Source organism: Trichomonas vaginalis, chromosome VI (assembly GCF_026262505.1).
Source record: "Trichomonas vaginalis G3 chromosome VI, whole genome shotgun sequence".
NCBI lineage: Eukaryota > Parabasalia > Trichomonadida > Trichomonadidae > Trichomonas > Trichomonas vaginalis.
Window position 1 is genome coordinate 16,542,467 of NC_067208.1, and position 21,377 is coordinate 16,563,843.

The window sequence follows — 21,377 nt, forward strand, 5'->3', positions numbered from 1 at the left end:
AGTTTGAGATCTCCAAATTCCCCTTTTTTCGCCTAGTTCTATTTGTTTTCGTTCAATATGAATATATACATTATGTATATGAGTCTATGTGGGTACATGTTGCTATAGAAAGATAACGATAAATCGTTTTAGATGGTGAAATAGGGCCACTTAAACTAAACAATAAAGATCAAACAATACTCACGCAAGAGCATATTTAAAGCACTTTGAAGTTAAACATAATAGTATATATCACAATGTGATACATCATCTATTCGAAATATTTGGTTAATACATTTTAGTTGTTAAAGTATAAAACAATTTGCTTCATCTTTTTGCAATTTTTAATGATCATTATTATAACTTCTTTTCTTGATGAGTAGACATCATACAGTGGAAAGGCAAACATTATAGTAGTAAGCTTATCTATTTTCAAAACATTTGTTTAGTTAAAACTTATTAAAATATCTATTTAGAGGTGTGAAATTTTCCATCCAATTAATATATGATTCATTATAAAAATATACAATATGATATAATTCCATACCTTGACTTCTTTTCCTGATAACTTACTATATAATGCATACTATAGAAAGTTAAACAATACCTGAGTAAGAGCCTCTATATTTAAAACAATATGTAGTTAAAAAACATAATATACAATACAATTTATTTAAACTTTCTATTCAGGACGGAAATATCCACTATACGAACGAATAATGAACATTCCAGCCTGCAGAGGATCCTGAGTTTCGATTGAAAGACAGATTCTCTGTTTAGGAGCAGTCATCTTCGAAATGAAATTTTGAAGACGTTTGAAAATTATATCATCTGGTTCTATTTCTTCTTCTATTTTCTGTTTCTCAGTGATGAACAACTTTCCTCGAGAGAATTCATCCGAAATTTTACTCATTCTCAGCATTTTTTGGAAAATATCTCTCAAAGTTGTCTGTGAATTTATTGACAACAGTCTGGAAACACCATAAAATATGTTCTTTTTCATCAATCTCACTTCTATTGAGAATGAATTTCCTTTTCCAAGGATTTCTTTAAATTCATTTCTCTTTGATGGGACAACATCGCGAACTGTATCAATACGAGTGATTCCTTTCGTCGGAATATCAGTGTTCTGGTATATTTTCTCGATACATGTCTCTGTTCCCCTGGAAAATTGTAATTTCATGTGTTCATTAACTCTGAAATCTGGATATCGCCTGTGTACTTCGGTTTCTATGTCTGAAACTGAACTACCGATCTTCATCCAGAGTGGCCATTCGATCTTTTTCACGTGGGATGGATAAACTAAAATTAATCTGATCGGAGTGTAAAGGGAAATGGATTTGGCGGTGATATCGTTATCTAATATCAATGCACTAACTTTGGATGGAAACATTGTGGCGTATGGATAACTTCCTGGATAAATAATATCTTCTTGGGTATAAAAAAGGATTTTTGAGGGAGATGCGTTCATAGTGAGAGCAACACGTTGCTGGAGATCACTATAAGTCGAGTTTTGTGGCATTTGGTAAACAGTATTGTTAACAATAATTTTAATTGGAACAATTAAGTGTTCTAATGCATTTGTTCCTGGTCGCATGCCAACACATGTCTTCATAGTATGCCCATGAAGCATAATCATTGCATTTTCTGGAAGAGATTTATGGATATTTTCTGCAATATCACAACCAACAACTTTTCGTGGAAGAGATTCTGTTAGCAAGAATACTGGTCCTGGATTAAGTGATTTCGGAAGGATAAAGAAGATGTTTGAATGACCTTTGACGATATAATTTTCTGCTTTTTCATTTAGATCAATAGGACCTAAGAATAAAGCATTGCCTGGGAATCTTATCCACACATAGTGATTTGCCTGATTGAAATCTGGTCTGATTCTTTTAATAACTTCTGAGATGGAATCTGATTTCGTACTCCATTCAAAGAAAGGAGTATTCGACAGGATTTCTGAACCCTTGATATTATCTGAAAAGATAAATCTGGAGAATAAACAGTTAGATCTGTAGGGAGCGAGAAATACAGGTACATCGTCTCCGGCATCAATAAATTGGTCGCAGTCATTTCGAACGTAGAACACTAAATAAGCAACAGGAGCTCCATAATTGAACAAAAAAGTGAAACTTGAATTTTGATCGTCGCGATTTCCGAAAGTTTGCTGAACTTCTGCAAAATCTACTTGCGTTACTGTTATATCATCGAATTTCATCCATTTCCCGCATAGTTTTATGTAAGAAATGTAATGACCACTTTCTGGGTTTCCGCAATGGGCCACAACTGCAAATAAATTGTACTCAGTCTCATCGTTATAAAAATCATCAACAAATTCTTTTAAATTTATCGTATTTGGACAATCAAATCTTGTTTTCACTTCTATTACTTTTCCTTCTGTACGACTGAACTTAAACCTGCATAAGTGTAATGCTAGAACAGGTGGAAGCTTCGTAAATGATCTTTTTTGTATAATATCTCCTTCATCGCTTGAAATTGTCTCAGGAGCTGTCATTAATGAGATACTTTCGATAACACTATGTAGGCTATCGACAACAAGTGGTAAAGTAAGTACTGATTCCTCAGTAATCTTGGTATTTTTATCTTTATCTGTAGTTGATACATTTATATTAACGCTCATCATAACTTTAATATTATTTCCGAATACTATGCCTAGTTCATGCTCCAGATTATCTAAAAGAGCTAAAAGAAATTCATGTGTATCTTGTTGAATTCTGGCTATTTCTGCAGCATTTCCAAGAGCACGAAGTAATTTATCTACTGTTGGAGGCTTCGAAGAAAGCTGTAATTCTACAAATAACTGTTGAATTGCGGATGTCAATTTTGGAGGTTGATTAAAACTGTAAATAAGCTGTCTAAATGCACCTAAATTGTATAGTATTTGCAATACTGCAGCCATATAGCATGTAGCTCCTGAGTTTCTAATGCCGACAAATCTTTCTTCGCGAGTATATGGATAAAATGGCGGCATTTGTATTTTAATGCTAATTTTTGATGGAGATGCATCATATTTAATTAAGCAAAATGGATTTCGCTTTGTAAATGTCGATCTTGTATTAATTTTTTTCTTATCTAAGTGAATTTTGATTTTTATGTCGAAGAATTCATCAAAGCTCCACTGAAGTGCTGAGCAGCAATATATAATAAGCGTTTCTGTTGGGGGATACAACAGACAAACAAACGCTTCTTTGTCCTGGATGAAAACTGGTGACATATACAAGCCTTCCTTTGTATGTGGTGTCTTTTCAATCACCCAGTCGAACTTTGTTTCATTACCCCCTCGCCGAAACGATGATTGAAAAGCACCCATCCCCAAAATTATTGATGGAGATTCCCCCAGTATAAAATAAAAATGTAAATCAGAAACTGTTTAATTAGCTGATAAAATCATTAAGTGACTCTAACTAATAAAAAGAGCAAAGCTCATAAAATAATTCAATAAATAATATTTCGTAACGCAGCTATTCCAATGAATGTATTGAACAACAGTAATTATTAGTTGACCATTTCCATTCCTTATTCCAGGAACATGCTTGACTTCAGAAAACAAATATTCAGAATTCCGATCAAAATAATATTCCCTTGACTCATTAAGTTCATAATACTCATTGTGGGACTTAATTGGACCTGATGGTATATAGGCATTTTTAGTCAAAGCCCAAGAACTACCACCTCCACAACCGCCATTGTAATGCAGACTTGCAAATCCACCGAACCAACCACCTCCTGTGCCGCACTTATCATATAACCCATATATATTTTGGACTCCATTAGGATTTTTTGAAGCACCAAATCGTGCAGCTTCTCCAGTTCCGAAAGTAAATCCGAACGACGAATTAGCCACGTATTGGCCGTTGTAACGAGATTCTGTCCACCAGCCTTGAGCAACAAGATTACCACCAGATCCACCTCTTCCATCATTAGCATTGATGTTATCAGACCCTCCTCCACCACCGCTCACAATCATGAGATGATAGAGGGTATTATTCAAAAATTTGACAGCGGTTTGCCCTCCACCACTTGCCGTCCCAGTTTTGTCTCCTGATGAGCTTCCTCCGCCACCATATCCGCCAGGAACCATGTTTTCCTTGAGAAAGTTGTTTTCTGCTTGTCCAGCTATATATTGTCCGCTTCCCCCAATAGTGGCATATATTTGTGTTGATTTCTTGATAGTGATAAGGCCGCTGACATAGCCACCTGCACCTCCGTAATCAAAAGATGGTAGGCATTTTGTGTTTCCGTTAAATTGCTTAACAACACTATCAGGAATACATTCACCAGATTCATTATGATAGGTAGAGACTTCATTGGTGGAACTTCCTCCTGATGCACCATACAATTCAAACTTGTAGATTCCAGGAGGTAGCTGAATAGAATAGTCAGTACATGAAGCAGAATCTTCACAAGGATAATCAAAAATGTACTTATTCTCTTGTTTCGAAACAGGAAGCTCAGCTTTTAATATAACACCGGGTTTATTGGCATCATACAATGAATATTGAATCATTTAAAGTGAGATTTATTATATTCTAGTATTTTCATCCTACTATTAATATTTGACTCTCAACTATTCGATGTGAATCCAGATTCAAAACATATATCATAGCTCTTAATTGTACATGAATCTTTCATGTTCTAAATCGCACAGGAAAAAATAATTAAGTGTATTTGTCTAATAAAAATAGTATTTCCCATAGCATTGTTATCAATATCTCCACCATTACTGTCTCAAATAAGCATGAAAGATGATATTTTCCAAAAATTCTACAGATTTTCGTCAAAAACCATTCATATCTTAAGCAAATAGTTTTGGTTGAGTTTGTAAATTCCAACTCTCGCATATTTCCAGATTTCACCAAATGTTAAGTATAACTTAGAGATGAGTTAAAATCAACATTTTGTATAACTTAGAGAATAGATAAAATCATGTTTCTAGTACTTTTGATACAGATTTAAACATCACAAGTGCTAATTAGATAAAATAATTCAATTCAAAATAGAGAAAACAAACCAAGCATGAAATAATATCATAATAAAACATTTTATAAAACACTATTATATTTAAAAGTTCAATGAAATAAAAAAATAATAAAAAATTAAAAAAAAATTAATCATGTTTTGTGAAAATTACGATAACTGAAAGGTTATCGTTAGAACCTCTATTAAATGCTTCATCTCTTACTTGTTTTGCAGCCTTTAGCGGAGAATCAGAGTTCCTTACTATTTCGGATGCTTCTTCATCAGATAAAACATCCCAAATTCCATCACACGCCATGATAACTCTGTCTCCAGGAACTAATCTCTCTTCCATGTACGATGGTTCCGTGTTCACGTAATCTTTGAACAAACCATCACCTAACGCTCTCGATACTTGTAATGAGCCCATTATTCGACCATTTATAACTTTTCCGCCTTTTTCTTCAACGTATTTTGTTTCTTCAGGCAAAGAAGCTCTATGGTCAACACTCATTCTTTGTGGTGTTTGTCGACACAAAACACATCGTGTGTCTCCTAAATTTGCAACCGATAAAATTCCGTTTACAAATGAACTGACCAAAACCGTTGTTCCACAAGTATAAAACTGTTTTGCCATAACGTTTTGTACTAATGGAAACATTACTTTATAGAAATTACCCTGGCATCTGTTGGATCTTATTGTATATGGTAATCTCTCAGAACAATAGTTTGATGCGCCATTTCCGCCATGTCCATCGAAAATTCCGAAACAATAGACATTAGGAGCTTCTTCTAAACAGAAATGTGCATCTTCCATTGTATCCCTGCGACCACACATGGCTGCAACACCATAAGACAATGGTCCAAGAATGCCACTTTTTTCTTGATGGTCATTTGTGAGTTTTCTTGTCAACAAAGGCTCGTAGTTTTGGATAATTGCTGCTTCTACGCGTGGTATTAATGATGGATCAAGTTTGTGCTCGATAACGAAAGAAGAAGCAACGACAAATGGTGAATCATTGTAATTTAAGTAAATTGTTTTCTGTTTTCCATTGCCAATATCGAAATCAAATCCAACATCGTATTGCTTGTCCTTGTATGTCAATTTTGTTCGCTGATGACGAAGCTTTCCGATGCGAATCCACTTTTGAGATTTCGAATATGTGACAATCCTTATGTCATTCTTATCTTTGATAGCGTACAATGTACCAGGAACAGCTTCTAAGGCATTCGTGTTCTCAGGAAGTGAATTTATTTTGGTAGATTGTAATGATGGAATCCAAAGTACAGTATTTGCTACTTCTTCAGCGAATTGCTTCTGTCTCTCTTGTGGAGCACGTCGAGTAATGTTGTGTGTGAACGTTCTGACGTATCCATCTTCAGTTGCAATTGCAAGATCTTGATTAGGGAGATAGACTTGGGCCCAGATAGTACTTTGAAGGGCAATGACATCTCTGATAACCCAATGCATCTTATCTACGATGAAAACGCAATGATCTTCACCGCCAATTACAATTTGATTTTGTTTCATGTTGAAATGGTAAATATACTCATTGGATATCTTAAGTGTACGCTTCTTTTTAATTTCCGAGCTGTTGACGATCCATTCTGTTAAAAATCCATCGTCTCCGATGGTATATAAACTTTTTGTTTGTTTATAGTATCGAACTTGGCGAATATTGATTTTATGAGCATGCTCTACTTTGCAGAGTATATTTCCATTGTCATCGACAAGTGTAATTGTGCAACTTTTTCCACAAGCGATATATCCGAAATCTGTTTGTGTTGCGCAGACTATTTGATCGTTTTCATGGTATATAGTTACTGTAGTTCCATCTGATGATGTCAATTTCAGCGTTTTATCCCAAGATGAGGATAAAACTTTTCCTGAATCTGTAATATAAGTGCAGCTTACAGTTGAATGATGAATATTTAATGTCCTAATTGGATTTATATCATTTTGGTCGCTAGCCAAATCTGATAATGCCCAAAATTTTATGAGACCATCAAAACCTGAAGTCAAGAAAACACCTTCTGGATATGTATTTGATGGTTCTTGCCAATATACAGATGAGAGACTTAGGGAATGCGCTTTCAATGATTTAACTTTGACTAATTCCGCCTGGTTGCATTTTATAATCGTTAAAAAGTCATTATAATCACCAACAGCTAGATAGCCTACTCCGGAATAGGTGAACGTCTTCATGCATCGAACGCTAGCGTCAGTCGCATGGATTTCGGAGGAAAGCGCGACTTTCACCTCCATCGTCCACCTTTTTCGAAGGTTATCGTCGTTTGAGCACAATCATCCTTGAATTTTGCTAGAGAAATGAGTTGTTTGTACTGTTTGTATCATACAATGAATATAATTACGTCTCGATTCGAAGAGAATTCACATTCCGAAAAATTCAGAAATAGACATTGATTATCCAAGCAATCGGATCTCGTTTTATTGTAAAATAATCCATTTCCAATATAAATCTTTATAAAATTAGATTTAATGTCTGTATATAAATTTCAATATTTTTGATTTTGATCATATTGAACTATGATCAAATATTTGAATTGTCAAGTACATTTATATGAAAAATATAGGAGCTAAACGGTCAGGTATCTGTTGAAAGTGAACAATTGAATTCACAATAAGTAAAAGGAGTAGAGTTAAAGAGAAATGATATAGACATTTTGAACAAGTAGATCTATCGTTCATTTAATATGCCATTTATTGACTTACTCTCAATTCAACTCAAATCAGAAAATTCAATAAATCATGCATTCTCTGCAATATAAAAATAATGTCGATACATTAGGCAAAATATCTGGATTTTGCCCTTTTGGATCCTAATAACTGATGCCTGCATTGAATTCGAAATTTTTTAGGTGGATGATTTATAAAATATATGTTACTAGATTTTGTGTGATAGTTCAGATTAGCTAAATTAATTTTTAACCTTTCTGATTCAGCCGATAATGATCTGATTTTGTTGAGGAGTTTGAATTTTATCAGTCTATTTATTGAAAATTAAAACAACTATAATAATAAACTCTAAACTTGTAATAATTATAAATTAAATTCGAACATTCTCAATTTTTGTGAAAGAAATATCTGGAAAATTTGAGTAAAACCGTAAACAATTTCAATTGATGGATAATAATAAGTTATGCTATATACACATTGCTTAACAAACTTGATTCACTTCGCGCTTTACAATTTTGAAAGAATCGTTTTTAAAATACATCAATATCGAAGGATTATATTCACATGTGATAAATTAATCGACTTCAAATAACATGTTTTGACTGTGAAATTTCAAAATTTGTAAAGATGCAATGTACAAAAAATTAAATAACTTTCCTACCTTAATATTTTTAAGAACAATTCAAAATCGGAAGTGAATTCAATGAGATGTCAAAAATTTGACTGCGTGTGAATATGATATCATTTAACAATCGTCGAATTCTTATATGGAATGTTTTTTAAATATTCTATTCAATTCTAAATTTTGACAATCTTTACAATGGAAGAATCTAGTGATCATGATGATATGACCGGAGAATTTTATAAGAAAGGTTCAAAATATGGCTTTTGGCACAAGAGGTTCTGTGTTCTCAGAATCCAAGACATGAAGCTTTTGGTTTATATTGACAAAGAAAAAACAAAATTGGACAGAGCTATTACAATTACTTCAGATACAGAATGTATTCTGGATGATGATCATAAGCATCCGAGTTTTACTATCAGCGGTAACAATATAAAATCTATTAGATTAAGTACAGACGATTTGGGCATTGTTAACAGCTGGGTAACTACAATAAGAACAATCACAATGCAAACACCGCAACTTTCGATGAATGATTTTAAAGTTATATCAGTAATTGGCAGAGGTTTTTACGGTAAAGTAACTTTATGCGAATTAAAGAAAACGCATGATGTTTATGCAATTAAATCAGTCCATAAAAGCAGATTGCTCAAAGAACACAAGAGTTCAACAGTTATTACCGAACGAAATATTTTAATGCACATAGATCACCCATTTATTGTCCATATTTATTTCGCATTTCAAACATCTTCAAAAGTATACATGGGATTTGAGTATATTCCCGGCGGAGATCTCGCTTTTCATCTCAATAATACTTCGAAATTTACTTTCAACGATATTAAACTTTTTATCGCCGAACTTGCTCTAGCCATTGACTACATTCACCAGAGGAAGATAGTTTATCGCGATTTAAAGCCAGAAAATATTTTAATAGATGAAGAAGGTCATCTCAAGCTAACTGACTTCGGATTAGTCAAAAATATTGCTTACTCCAATGGAACAAAGTCGTTTTGCGGCACACCAGAGTATATCGCCCCTGAAGTAATCCGTGGAGAAAAATACGGTACAAAAATCGACTGGTGGGCATTGGGAATACTTGCTTTCAATTTATTATATGGAAAAACACCATGGAATGATGAAAATCAGGATAAATTATTTAATATGATTTTAAATGACAAAATAATTTTCCCTGATAACGCCAAACCTAATGAAATCGACCTTATCACTCATCTCCTTAACAAAGATCCGTCACAAAGAAAAGATATGAAATATTTAGTTCATCATCCTTTCTTTGAAGGTTTAGATTTCAATTCTGTCCTTGAAATGAAGTACCAACATGATTTCAGACCAATTATTATCAATCTCAACGTTGCTACTAATTTTGACAGAGAATTTCTTGATGAACCGATCATAGATTCCCTTGGAACACCCGTCCAACAGGAAATGAATGCGTTCGATGGATTTTCTTTCGTCGCCGATCCGAAAGAAGACATCACGAAGTATAATTACCAGTACGAGCTTCCATCTGCCTCTGTTAAATCTTCGACAATCGAAGAATAATTTTTGTTATATTTATTTTTATTGTTTGTTTATAAAGATTTTCGAAAATTGCTAATTTTTTTGTTTTATGGTATTTTAACGAAGGAACCAATGTTTACAATAGTTTCACATTTATTCTAAAGAATTTAAAATCGCTTAATCAATGAAAAAGAGAGATCTCGATCAAAATTATCGTTAAAAATTCTCGAATGCTTCTGCAGAATGAAATTAAAGCGCTGGAAGAAGAAATAAATGGTGTTCAAAGATTGGAACTTCAAAAGAGACATTTTGATTCAAATGCTACAGAATGATATTAAAGTACTGGTAGAAGAAGCAAACAATAATGTTAATTTTTTCAAGGATTTCTAAAGTACTTGTGAATTTTTGATTTTTTGTTTGAATAAAATTTCATATTTTTTCGAATTTCTTTCAGATCCAAAAATATCTAAACTAATTAAACACAAAGTATATAAACTTATGATTTATCAAGTATAAACAACAAGAATAAAAGAAATTAAGAAATTTCAATTTTCCAGCAATTCTTTATCAAGCATTGCCACCTGGTTTTGAAGTTCCAATCTCTGAGCATTATTTGTTTCTTCTTCCAGTGCTTTAATTTCATTTTGCAGCTTTTGAATTTCTTTATCTTCATAATTTAAAGAAGTTCCTTCTTCTGATTTGCAGTACTGAATAAAAGCGTTGCTGATCTCTTTCATACGTGATTTGATGACTAATTCCTTCAAAAAGTCACGCATTAAGTTAGAAGAACGCAATGATACTAATTTTACAATTTTCTGTTGGATTTCATCGCATTTAGCTTTCGATAGAGTTACTCTATTGTCAACATCAGTAAGATGCTGTTGAAAAAGATTTAAAATTAAAATATTTCTTTCTTTTGCAACTTCTACTGAAGATTGTATGGATTTGAAAGCTTGCACTTTTTTCTTTAGTTTGTTTTGATATAATTCTAAGTCTTCTTTTTGATTCTTTTCAACAGTCATGAAATATTTTGCAAATTTCTTTTTTGCTTTACGAATGTAGAAAATAATTTCATCACGGGAATCTTCAACATCCAGTTTCATCTTTTCCAAGCGTTTTGCAAAGAATTTCGTGTAAGCTTTTGCATCGGACAATTGATCATAAAAAACTCTACTTCTTTTTGATTCTTTGAGTGTAATTCGTTGTTTCTTATATGTGTCTTCTAATGTTTCTGATTTCGATGAGACATCATTATATTTTGTTGTTAAATCAAGCATATATTGCCTGAACATCTTTGGAGCATTGATATCTTCAAATATTTGATTCGAGTATAGTTATTTAACATAACTGACTGCATCACTTGTCTCTTTTTCTAAAAAAAGTAATTGTTTTGCTTCTGATTGTGTTGAAACATGGTCAGTTTGCAATTTTTCCATTAATTTATGCTTTAAGTCATCTAATTCTTTGTCTAAACTCTCGTACTCTGATTCAAGTTTTGATAATTTCTCTTCGCTCATTTTTCTGACTATTTTTGAAAACATTCTGATTACTTCTTACATCAAAGAAAAACAAATTTAAAAAAAATGCTCAGGGTAAACTTTCCACTTTTTGACATGCTATCATAGTGTCACTTTTAGTTTACATCAAAATCTTCTCAAGAAGATTTTTAAAATCCGAAACTTAAAATCATCTTCCAAATCGGCAATCCTGAGATACATTTGAAAAACTATTCTTGACAAGCAGTCCAGCATTTCGATGTGAATTATGGGATTATTATATATATTGCTATAAGGAATAAATTTAACTGCTTAAAATCGAATTTTGAGCATGATTTATTTTTGAAATTATTTGATCATTGAATTTTCGGCGATTTAAATGGATCAATCCGCAATATAACACAAGTTGATAAATGCTATTAGTTTAAAAACGATTAACAATTGCAACTTAAAATGAAATTTAGATAGACGACTAAAAAAATATTTTTAGTCTTATATATATAGCGCATCTATCGGCGCGCGGCTTCGCCGCGCGCCGATATAAGCTGACTAGATTTTCACATCACTTTTAATTTTCAATAATGATAAGCTGACTAGATTTTCACATCACTTTTAATTTTCAGTAATGACAAATTTGAAAGGAGTTGGAGAGGTTTGGCATGAAAAGTTGCTGTTAGAAGCAATGGAAAATGAGGGCTTCAATGAAAAATACTGTGAAGCATATAAATGGTTATCTTCATATTATGGCAATATTCAATTTCCTGCTTTGAGAACAATATGTACAGCAATAGCAGATCATTTATCTATTCCCATTGCTAGAGAGTTTTACAGAAGAAAGAAAACATGTTATTATTGGTTGCATACAAATTTCGAAACAATAAAACGCAATTTAAAAGGTACAACTAAAATTGATGTTTATGATGGAACATCTATTATTATTCCTGCATTCCCTTCTCTAGAACTATGATAACAAAACATGGTTAACGTATCTTCAAATTCTAGTTAGTCACTTCGCTTTTTCATATCGTTTATTCTTTTTTTCTAGATAAAGTTTATTTTTTTTGAAGAAATATGTATTCTGTAAACGTATGTAAATATTTCTAATAGGTATGTAATTTTTAATAATATATACAAACAAACATAAAAAAAATTAAAAAATTAAAAATTTCAATCGGAAGAAATTGAAAGATCAAAGTCACTAGATGAATTTTGAGTCTTCTTTTTCTTTACGGGAGGTCTCTGTTTCTGAGAAACTCTTCTTCCTTGTGATTGTGTCTTAATTCCGAGTAATTGGTTCAAAGGAATGCGAGTTAAGTCATTTACTTCTTCTGGAGTGTCACTGGACTCAACAATAAAGTTTTTTCCTTCATCGGAAGAACTTTCTGATGAATAAACATGAGAAGATTCTTCAAAATTAGATTTCGGAATTTGTAATTCTTCATTTTCTGATTTATCTTCATTGTCAGATACTGCGAGGTGGTTTAATACTTTTTCTGGAGGACAAAATGTAACTTCATTGTCACTTTCAACGAAATCTGATGATTCACTAATAAATATGAAACTTTCATCATCAGAAGATTGTTTCTTTTTATAATTGTCCTTTTTTATGAACTCTTCTAACTGTTTTGTTGAATAAATCCTCAAAATTTCATCATTATTTTTTTGATTAGGTTTTTCGTCGTCATCCATTGGAGGAATAGGCACATCTGAGTCATCTGATACCATATGTTGTATTTCTTGATCAGAAATCTTTGTTGGAACAAAATTATTTTCTAAATTATTTTTTTCCTCTTCATTATCACTTGACAAGTAATTTATTGGATTTATTATTTCATTTTCAGGTGATTTTTCAAGTTTTTCAGAAAATTTTTGCATTTCATCGTAAGATTTTCTTAAACTTGAGACATCTGCGTGAGGAAGGTTATCAGAAGCCAATAGATTACTTCGAATAGAAATTTCGGACTCTTTGACTTCTTTTTCTATGTCAATTTTGTCTGGTTTCATAAATAAATCGTCATCAGAAGAAGAAGTCGAAGAATCCATTTTAAAGCCAAACACCAGTTCACTTATTGTCTTTTTCCTTGGTTCTTCTAATTCTTTCTGAGAGACCAACTTCTGAGATTCGATCGGAAAAGAAGATTTCATCTGATAAGGCGTCGGAGGGGTCAACGTTGTTGTCTGGTTATCAGACTGTGAAGATGTAGTTGGTTGTGTGCTAGAAGAACTCTGTAATGCAAATAATTGTTGACTTTGAGAGGAAATTTTGCATTCAAAAATTTGAGAGGAAATTTTTGTAAAAAGTGACGTTTCGGAAGAATGAGGAATTATAGAAAAAATATTTTCATTTGATTGTAGGTTAGAATGGGAAAACAAAGACAAAGGCTTATAGATTAAGTCAGGTCCATGTCTTTGATCCAATTCGGCTAATTCATCCGTTGTCAATGTTTTTCTTTTTATATTATTTTTTGATTTTTTTTCTGATGTCAAATCTTGAATTTCCTCTTTATTTTTAATTGTTCTCTCGACGATTTCCAGGTCGAAAGGATTCATTACAGGGCAATCCTTGTAGAACACGAAATCCTTCATCTGTCGCCTCAACAATGAACACACTTGGTTATTCGCGTGTTCCGAGTCAGCACTCAAATTTTTCTGAGCATCAGAAAGTAAAAAAATGACTTTTCCATCTCTTTTTCTTCCCGTTCTTCCCATCCTTTGTATTGTCCTTGTAATTGATTTTTGCACATCGTAGCAAATGATCAGATCTACTTCCCCTATATCCAGACCTTCTTCGCCTATTGCTGTTGCTACTAACACATTGTATATCCCTCTGCGAAATGACTGTATCAAGTTAATCTGCCTCGATTGATTCAGACCCTTAGTTCCACCTGAATTTGATTGGCCAATGAATTCTGACACTTTTACGATAGATTTTGACGATAGAGCGGTTACTATGTCTTGAACAATATTTCTGAAGTTACAGAAGATGATTATACGACTTTCCTTTGTTGCTTCGAGGAAATCGACCACTATTTCACATAGTTTTTCCATTTTCGGATCAATTTGGCGTTGCTTTTGTGCTGCAGACAAAATTGGCTGGAGATCTGAGACAAGATCAACATCTCGTGTTGATTTGTCTGTAATGAACTCTGTGACAGCATCAACAAACGTTTTTATGGAATAATTTTGTAAATATTCCCGAAATTTTAGTAATTTCATCGTAGAAATCATGACTCCGACTCCTTCATTGGCGTTTCTGTTCTTCATGAGTAACCCTATTTGTCCTTTGGTCGTTCTCGTTGGATCTGTGTGAGGAACTAAATTATCTTTGGATAATACTTGTAAATATCGCTTAATTACTGTATTTATACGCGCAATGAGTTCATCAACGCCTGCTGCATTGGGAACAACAACTGTTTCGATGTCTCTCGTCTTTACATATTGTTTATATTCATCTTCTTCGCGATATTGTATTTTTGAGATGAATAAACCGTAAATTACGTCTTGTATAATGTCCTTATCGCTACCTGGAGTCGCACTGAGTCCGATTACTCTAAAAAATTTTGTATATTCTGCAATTCCTGAAACAACTTTACAATATGAGTGGTCACCTGTTGCATGATGGGCTTCATCTATCACAACCAATACAATTTGGCTCGCTGGACATGTTCCTTTCTCTAAATCTTTTTGTACTGTTTGAGGAGTTGCAAAAATAACACGAGCTTTGTTCCACAATTGTGGTCTTATACGTGGTTCTACTGATCCTGTAAGTTCTATGATTTCTGATTTGTCTATTTGTAAAATATCTCTAATTCCTGCCATTTGTTGAGTAACAAGTGGTCTAGATGTTGCTAAGAATAGTATTTTCCCTTTTGGAAACCATCTGTAGAAATTTAATATAACCATTGCCGAAATAAATGTTTTTCCTAAACCAGTTGGTATGACAACCAGTGTATTTTCTTTAACAGATGCTAATGATATGTCGAATTGGTAATCACGCTTTGAAAAATTTGTAATATATAAAAAGCTTTTTGCCATATGAAGATCTATTTCTGGATACGGAAGACCTTTAGATCTTTTTGTCTCTGTTGGTGGAAAGTCTTCTTTATGTACTACTGGTTGGACTTGAAAGTGACTAGGGTACCCGCGATTTGCCTTGTGGATCATCACAGGTACCCTAGCAAAAATAAAAATGGACTATTTTCTTGTTATATTTGAGGAACTGTTTGTATTATATAAATAAATTTCATAATATTGATGTGTTGTGATAATTGTTTTCTCAAAATTCAAATTGGAAAAATGATATTAGCGTTATTTTTGGTGAATAATGTTATCTTAGCTGTTAACAAATTATTTTCAATACAAATTGATCTCTAAAAATCTATATTTTTCCATTTGGAAAATAATTCTATATTTTGATATCTTTATCATACAATTTCATTAGTTTTGTAGGTTAGATAAACTATTGTAGTAATAAATTCTACTATTATTGAAGATTCAATTTGGGCGATAAAACTAATAGCATATTAAGTCTCCAAATTGCGGTATCATATGTACTATTAGTAGTTTATTTGATTTGTTTTATTCTATACCTATAAAAATGAGTGGGGGACAAACTCGCCCATTGTCACTTTTTCATTAACCTTAAACTTGTAATTTTCATTATTTTTAATTAACCTTATTTCTTTCCCAATTCCTGATTTATTTTATTCACTTACTATTAAAAGTCACATTTTAATAAAATATAATAATTTATTTATAGCATTTTTTACTATACTGTTGTTGTAAACAGAAATTCATCAAAAGTGACACCTCAGAAAAGCTAAAATATTGAATTTTTGGAACTTTTGATAGAGCACGTTTTTAAATATTAATTTAAGTAATGTATATTTTGTAAAGATTCTTTTTAATAAAAAAATAAAATTTTGAAGAAGAACACAAAATCTTCTGAAAAATAATATCACATAAACTCATATTATTTTCTAATATATAACTATTTTATATAAAAATCAAATTCAATGATCTTAAAAGCGAAGGATAAACCTCAAAATTTACGAATATAATGAGTGGGAATATAATGCTTATCTATCATAAAACCATATGAAATATTCCCACTCATTATATTCGTAAATTTTGAGGTTTATTCTTCGCTTTTAAGATCATTGAATTTGATTTTTATATAAAATAGTTATATATTAGAAAATAATATGAGTTTATGTGATATTCTTTTTCAGAAGATTTCATTCTATATGCCTATGAAAAGTACTCTCAAAACTAACTTTTCCTAATTATAATTAAATCTAGAATATTGTATTATGCTTAGTATTATTTCATTTTTCTCATTCAATTTAGAATTTACAAATGTCAAAAAATTGAGAGCTGTCACTTTTGATGAATTTCTGTTTATTACACTGTAATAAAAAATTAATTATAATAAATTAAATGTTTATTAAATCAAATGTTTTCTTTGCAATAATATTTTTAATGTTGAGTAAACAATGTTGGGATCAAGTGTATCATTTTTCAGACCTTTCTGAACAGTTTCAAGCATACTGATGCATTCGACTTTTTTAAATTGTGTCATTTCTTCGAAATCTCTTGTGACTTTTTTGATAACTTTAACACTTCTCTCTGAATCCAGACCTTTAATTTGCAACTTAATCAGGAATGAAGGAACAACACTGGAATATAACTCGATGACAAGTTCATCGAGTCGAAGATTTGGTTGTACACCACTTGTATGTGCCGGATACCATTGTGTCAAATTTTTTCTGAAATTAACTTTAAAAGTACTAAGTAAGATCATGAGATATAGCAATATATGTTTAAACCAACTTATATTTTGGTTGTACACCACTTGTATGTGCCGGATACCATTGTGTCAAATTTTTTCTGAAATTAACTTTAAAAGTACTAAGTAAGATCATGAGATATAGCAATATATGTTTAAACCAACTTATATTTTGGTTGTACACCACTTGTATGTGCCGGATACCATTGTGTCAATTTTTTTCTGAAATTAACTTTAAAAGTACTAAGTAAGATCATTTATTTTTGCATAATATAATGCCAATATGGTTTCTTTTGATTTTATTTCATTTATAAGCAAATCAGATTTACCCAAAAACTCCACTCCATAAGCGTTCATTTGCTAAATTAAAAAGTGACAATGGGCTAGTCTGTCCCTTTCTCCTATAAAAATCTAATTTGTAATTGGAGTTACAATTATCATGTTAGAATGATGAATCAAGTTGTTGAATCGTAAATATTTGTTTTGTACATTAGTTTACTAATGTTATATAATGGCAAATAGCGAATTTTACGATTTCATAAACGACTTTTCAGAGAATCAATCAATCTGGAACTGCAAACTCGAACATCTATCCAATTTTGGGCAATTTTTCCAATACGTAAAAGCATAGAAACAGTTTTGTTCAAATCGCGAATAAATTTGAAAGCTCTATCAAATTTTATATGCTAAAATATGTAAGAAGAAACAATATGAAACGAATAATGATTAAACACCATAAAATTTTGAAATGATAATTTCGCACACGTTTAAAATTTTGTTTTAGATCCATGATTACACTGCTTTTTACTGTTTTAACATACTCAGATGAAGTTTGTCTTGTTGGTACACAAGCAAATAAAGATCTTTGTCCAACAAGATTAACAAATCGCATGACTTTTAGCGAAGTTCCGGATTCAATATTGCAAACTGCAACTACATTTGTAATTTGTGGTGAAGTTACTCAGACAAATCAAGGAGATGTATCAAGTACAGCAACATCTCCTGTGGTAAGTTTAATATTAAGATCATCTCAACTCGCAAAAACTCAAAATTCAGAAATGCCGCTTCTCACATTTACATCAATGCAAGATACAAGACAGAAGATTCTGTTGTCCGATGTTTCTGATAGTACAAAAGCTAAATGCGCTTTTATTAATATCGACTTTCTTCAAGGACAAACGCGTTTATTTTCATTTCTCGATTTAACTTTTGTCGGATCTCTTTGTACAAATACAGTGACAACAGCCAGTCTGGTTGTTGAAAGAACGCTAAACACAGATATCTGTTCAATTACATGCTGGCAGATTTTACAATCACAGCCATCTGCCCAAGTCAGTATAATTCTTAATTCTGAGAATGAAATCGAAAACGCAGCTTCAAGCTCTGCATCTTTTAGTGTGAATTTCAGAGCAAGTGTTTCGATCTTGAATGCTCATCAATTTAAGGAAATCATACTATCACAAGGATCAACAAACATTGATCTTACAGTTGTTTCTACTAATGATATAGAATTCACAATTACCGGAATTTTATACTTTGATGATTGCAGCATTGATGTATATTTCGGCAATGTCATAACTACGCCAGCAATATTCAACTTTGTTTCAACAAGAGCATATACAAAAACAACATTTCCAAGAATTAAATTTGAAACAACAAGCGATACCACAATAAGCATCAATGGTGAATGGACTCTTGCCAAAGATTCCATTCAATCAATGATTGACTCAAGATTGAAAGCTATTATTGCTCATCAAACAAAATTAATTCTTCAGACATCGAGTTTTAGACCCCAGATTACTCATACAGCCGGAAACCTAACTTTCCAACTTGGAACATCAACATGCCTAATTCCACAGCAACTCATCGAGAGATCAACAACAGATTGCTTTTTAATTTTCACTCCATCAGGAAGTCTCAATTTTGCAAAGGGTATAACATTATCAACAACTAAAACTCAGTTAGAATTTACTAACCCACAAGAATTTACTCTTACAATCGGAACAATTGATACAACTCAACTTGGATCTTTTACTTATTTCCCGTTCAAATTCAAAATGTATAGAAGTAGTATAGGAAGAATCAGTTTTCCAACAATCCAGCTTACAAATGTTGAAACGCCGCTGTTAACCGCAAGTAATTATATTATTATTGATCCAGACGTTGCAACATTCCCAACTTTAACACAAAATGAAGTGCAAAGAATGACACCAGATGCTGCACAAAGTTAGTATGGTTATGTTGGGTATGGTGGCACTGCGTTTCACTTTACCCAATACTTGTGAATTTGACACTTTACAAAACCGTTAACGTGTATTTTACAACACAAACGACAACACTAACTTAACCTTAAATATTTACAAAGCCGCCAACCACTTCACTTCACTAACGAACTCACTAATGTAAAAATAAACGTTCTCACTATCGTTCTCACTAACAACTTCACTAATGTTCTCATAAATTTTCCTCAATATCTTCATCATCAGTGTTAACCCTATTGTAGTCATACTTGAAGCCATAAACTTTCTCTAACTTCTTAACGTACAATTTACATAACTTACCTTCGTCATCGTATGGTTTAATGATATAACTATTTCTATCTTTATAAACAGTCAATGAAAAGTCAACTGGTCTCGGATGTATTTGAAAGAACATGTTATGCTCAGGAAGGAAGAATAAATGTTTAAATGTATGTTTGTTATATGTTTTGATTTGTATGAGTTGCTTTTGTTCTGTCATTACATCCAAATAAAATAAAAATAAAATAAAAAATAAACTTAAAAAATAATGATATCACCACCCGCACACGTATGAAAACATAGCACAAAAATAAATTTAGGGTAGAAGGTTAGATCTAACCCGATATCTAACCTCTTTTCTAACCTGTTGAATTCATTGCTTTATAACTCTCTTCCTTTCTCCAACTCTTCTAACTTCTTCTTAAGTTCAGCAATGTTGTCCTCATGAAGTTTAATCTTCCTTAATATACCTTCTCTATCTAATGGTTGCTTTATCTTTCTAAACTGAACTCTACCATCCTTCATAGTATGAATGTAAAAACCTTCTGGAATAGTTCCTGATTTAATGTATTCTACCAAAAACTTTTGTTTCATTGCTTCAGTGACTTTAGTCGTCATTTCAATCAAATAAAATTTTTAATATTAAATAAAAATAACGTTATTTTTTCAGTAAGGAAACGCAGGAGTTTTACGATTTATTTGAGGAGTAGGTTCTGGTTTAAATGTTGGAGTCGGTTTAGGAGTTGACTTTTGAACAGGAGTTTGTACTTCCATAGGTTCAGGAGTCATTGAAGGTTTTGCTTGTGAAGGTGTTGGAGTTTGTTTAACTTCAGCTACTTCAGTATTATTTATAACATTTGCTTTATTTCTTTTCAACATCATAACTGCTCCTGCTGTAGCTAGCAAACCTAGTGGGAGACCATATCTTATATAAGGACTTGACCAAATGCTATTTTTGACAGGAGCTGGTGGAACACCTAACCTTGGTGAAACTGCTCTTTGCCATTGTGCAGCTCGTAAGAAATATTCAATAGGTGCTCCATAATCGTTTGGTAAAGTTTGTTTCACAGATGGTGAAGGTTCACGAGAGCTTGATGAAGAACTCATTTATAAGCTTTAAAAATAAACGTTCATCCTTTATTCCTCACTGTCGTCAGTTGCTAAGTTATAGTCGTCAAGTCTTATTATTGGTATGCCTGACTGTCTTACTTGTATTGCAAAGCAACAATCCCTCATAAATCCAATAAGTGGCTTTGGTACATTTTCAGTTGCTAGTTCAATAGGTCCTTTAACAGACAATTTGTATTTATTGGAGCAGTAGATGTTTGACCTTGCTGGAAGCAAAAGTCCACTTCTGTTGGAAAACCACATAAGAAATGTGTGTTGTCATAGCTATCCCATTTATGTTCCACACTACCATCATCCACCAATGACCTCATAACATCTTCATTAAATCCTATCATATCATTGTTTGTATTGCAAGCGTTCGCAACCATTTCATAAAATACAGGTCCATATGATTTTTCAGGTTCTGCAGGCATATTTCCATAAGCTCCCATGGAAAGCTGAAGATATTTAACTTAGGGTTCTCAAAATTAACATAATAGTTGTTTTCTTTCTAAATAGTGCCCAAATACTTTTTAACATTAATAGGCGTATAAGCTGCTGTAAATGTTGCACTTGAACTATCTGTATTCTTTGAGAATGAACCGTCCATAGGAATCCAATCCATAACTTTAACAGGAAAACATAAAGCCTCGTTTGTATAATGTTCTAC

At 32.3% G+C, this 21,377-nt stretch overlaps 7 protein-coding genes across 7 annotated transcripts, besides 5 other annotated features; 1 reads left to right on the forward strand and 6 right to left on the reverse strand.

Moving 5' to 3' along the window:
• Positions 1-636: 636 nt before the first annotated feature.
• TVAGG3_0877230 (ubiquitinyl hydrolase protein) lies at positions 637-3,313 on the reverse strand (the record flags this gene model as incomplete). Its single annotated transcript, XM_001315198.1, has 1 exon — positions 662-3,313. One exon carries the CDS (start codon positions 3,311-3,313, stop codon positions 662-664), a length of 2,652 nt encoding a protein of 883 aa, XP_001315233.1.
• A 90-nt stretch (positions 3,314-3,403) lies between these two features.
• Positions 3,404-4,647, reverse strand: TVAGG3_0877240 (glycine-rich protein family; the record flags this gene model as incomplete). Its single annotated transcript, XM_001315197.1, has 1 exon — positions 3,404-4,510. The coding sequence occupies one exon, from the start codon at positions 4,508-4,510 to the stop codon at positions 3,404-3,406; it is 1,107 nt and encodes a 368-aa protein (XP_001315232.1).
• A 399-nt stretch (positions 4,648-5,046) lies between these two features.
• On the reverse strand, positions 5,047-7,225 carry TVAGG3_0877250 (protein phosphatase 2C family; the record flags this gene model as incomplete). Its single annotated transcript, XM_001315196.1, has 1 exon — positions 5,111-7,225. The coding sequence occupies one exon, from the start codon at positions 7,223-7,225 to the stop codon at positions 5,111-5,113; it is 2,115 nt and encodes a 704-aa protein (XP_001315231.1).
• Positions 7,226-8,477: 1,252 nt separating this feature from the next.
• TVAGG3_0877260 (protein serine/threonine kinase protein) lies at positions 8,478-9,892 on the forward strand (the record flags this gene model as incomplete). Its single annotated transcript, XM_001315195.1, has 1 exon — positions 8,478-9,839. One exon carries the CDS (start codon positions 8,478-8,480, stop codon positions 9,837-9,839), a length of 1,362 nt encoding a protein of 453 aa, XP_001315230.1.
• A 450-nt stretch (positions 9,893-10,342) lies between these two features.
• Positions 10,343-11,330, reverse strand: TVAGG3_0877270 (uncharacterized protein; the record flags this gene model as incomplete). The annotated part of the gene is made up of 1 exon (XM_001315194.1): positions 10,343-11,074. The coding sequence occupies one exon, from the start codon at positions 11,072-11,074 to the stop codon at positions 10,343-10,345; it is 732 nt and encodes a 243-aa protein (XP_001315229.1).
• An 851-nt stretch (positions 11,331-12,181) lies between these two features.
• Positions 12,182-15,481, reverse strand: TVAGG3_0877280 (Fanconi anemia group M (FancM) family member family; the record flags this gene model as incomplete). The annotated part of the gene is made up of 1 exon (XM_001315193.1): positions 12,461-15,328. The coding sequence occupies one exon, from the start codon at positions 15,326-15,328 to the stop codon at positions 12,461-12,463; it is 2,868 nt and encodes a 955-aa protein (XP_001315228.1).
• Positions 15,482-15,892: 411 nt separating this feature from the next.
• Positions 15,893-16,070: a mobile genetic element.
• Positions 16,071-16,108: a mobile genetic element.
• Positions 16,109-16,662: 554 nt separating this feature from the next.
• Positions 16,663-16,699: a mobile genetic element.
• Positions 16,693-17,482: a mobile genetic element.
• A 1,824-nt stretch (positions 17,483-19,306) lies between these two features.
• Positions 19,307-21,377: part of a mobile genetic element that runs on past the window's edge.
• On the reverse strand, positions 20,267-20,707 carry TVAGG3_0877340 (repellent protein 1 family; the record flags this gene model as incomplete). Its single annotated transcript, XM_001315190.1, has 1 exon — positions 20,267-20,707. The coding sequence occupies one exon, from the start codon at positions 20,705-20,707 to the stop codon at positions 20,267-20,269; it is 441 nt and encodes a 146-aa protein (XP_001315225.1).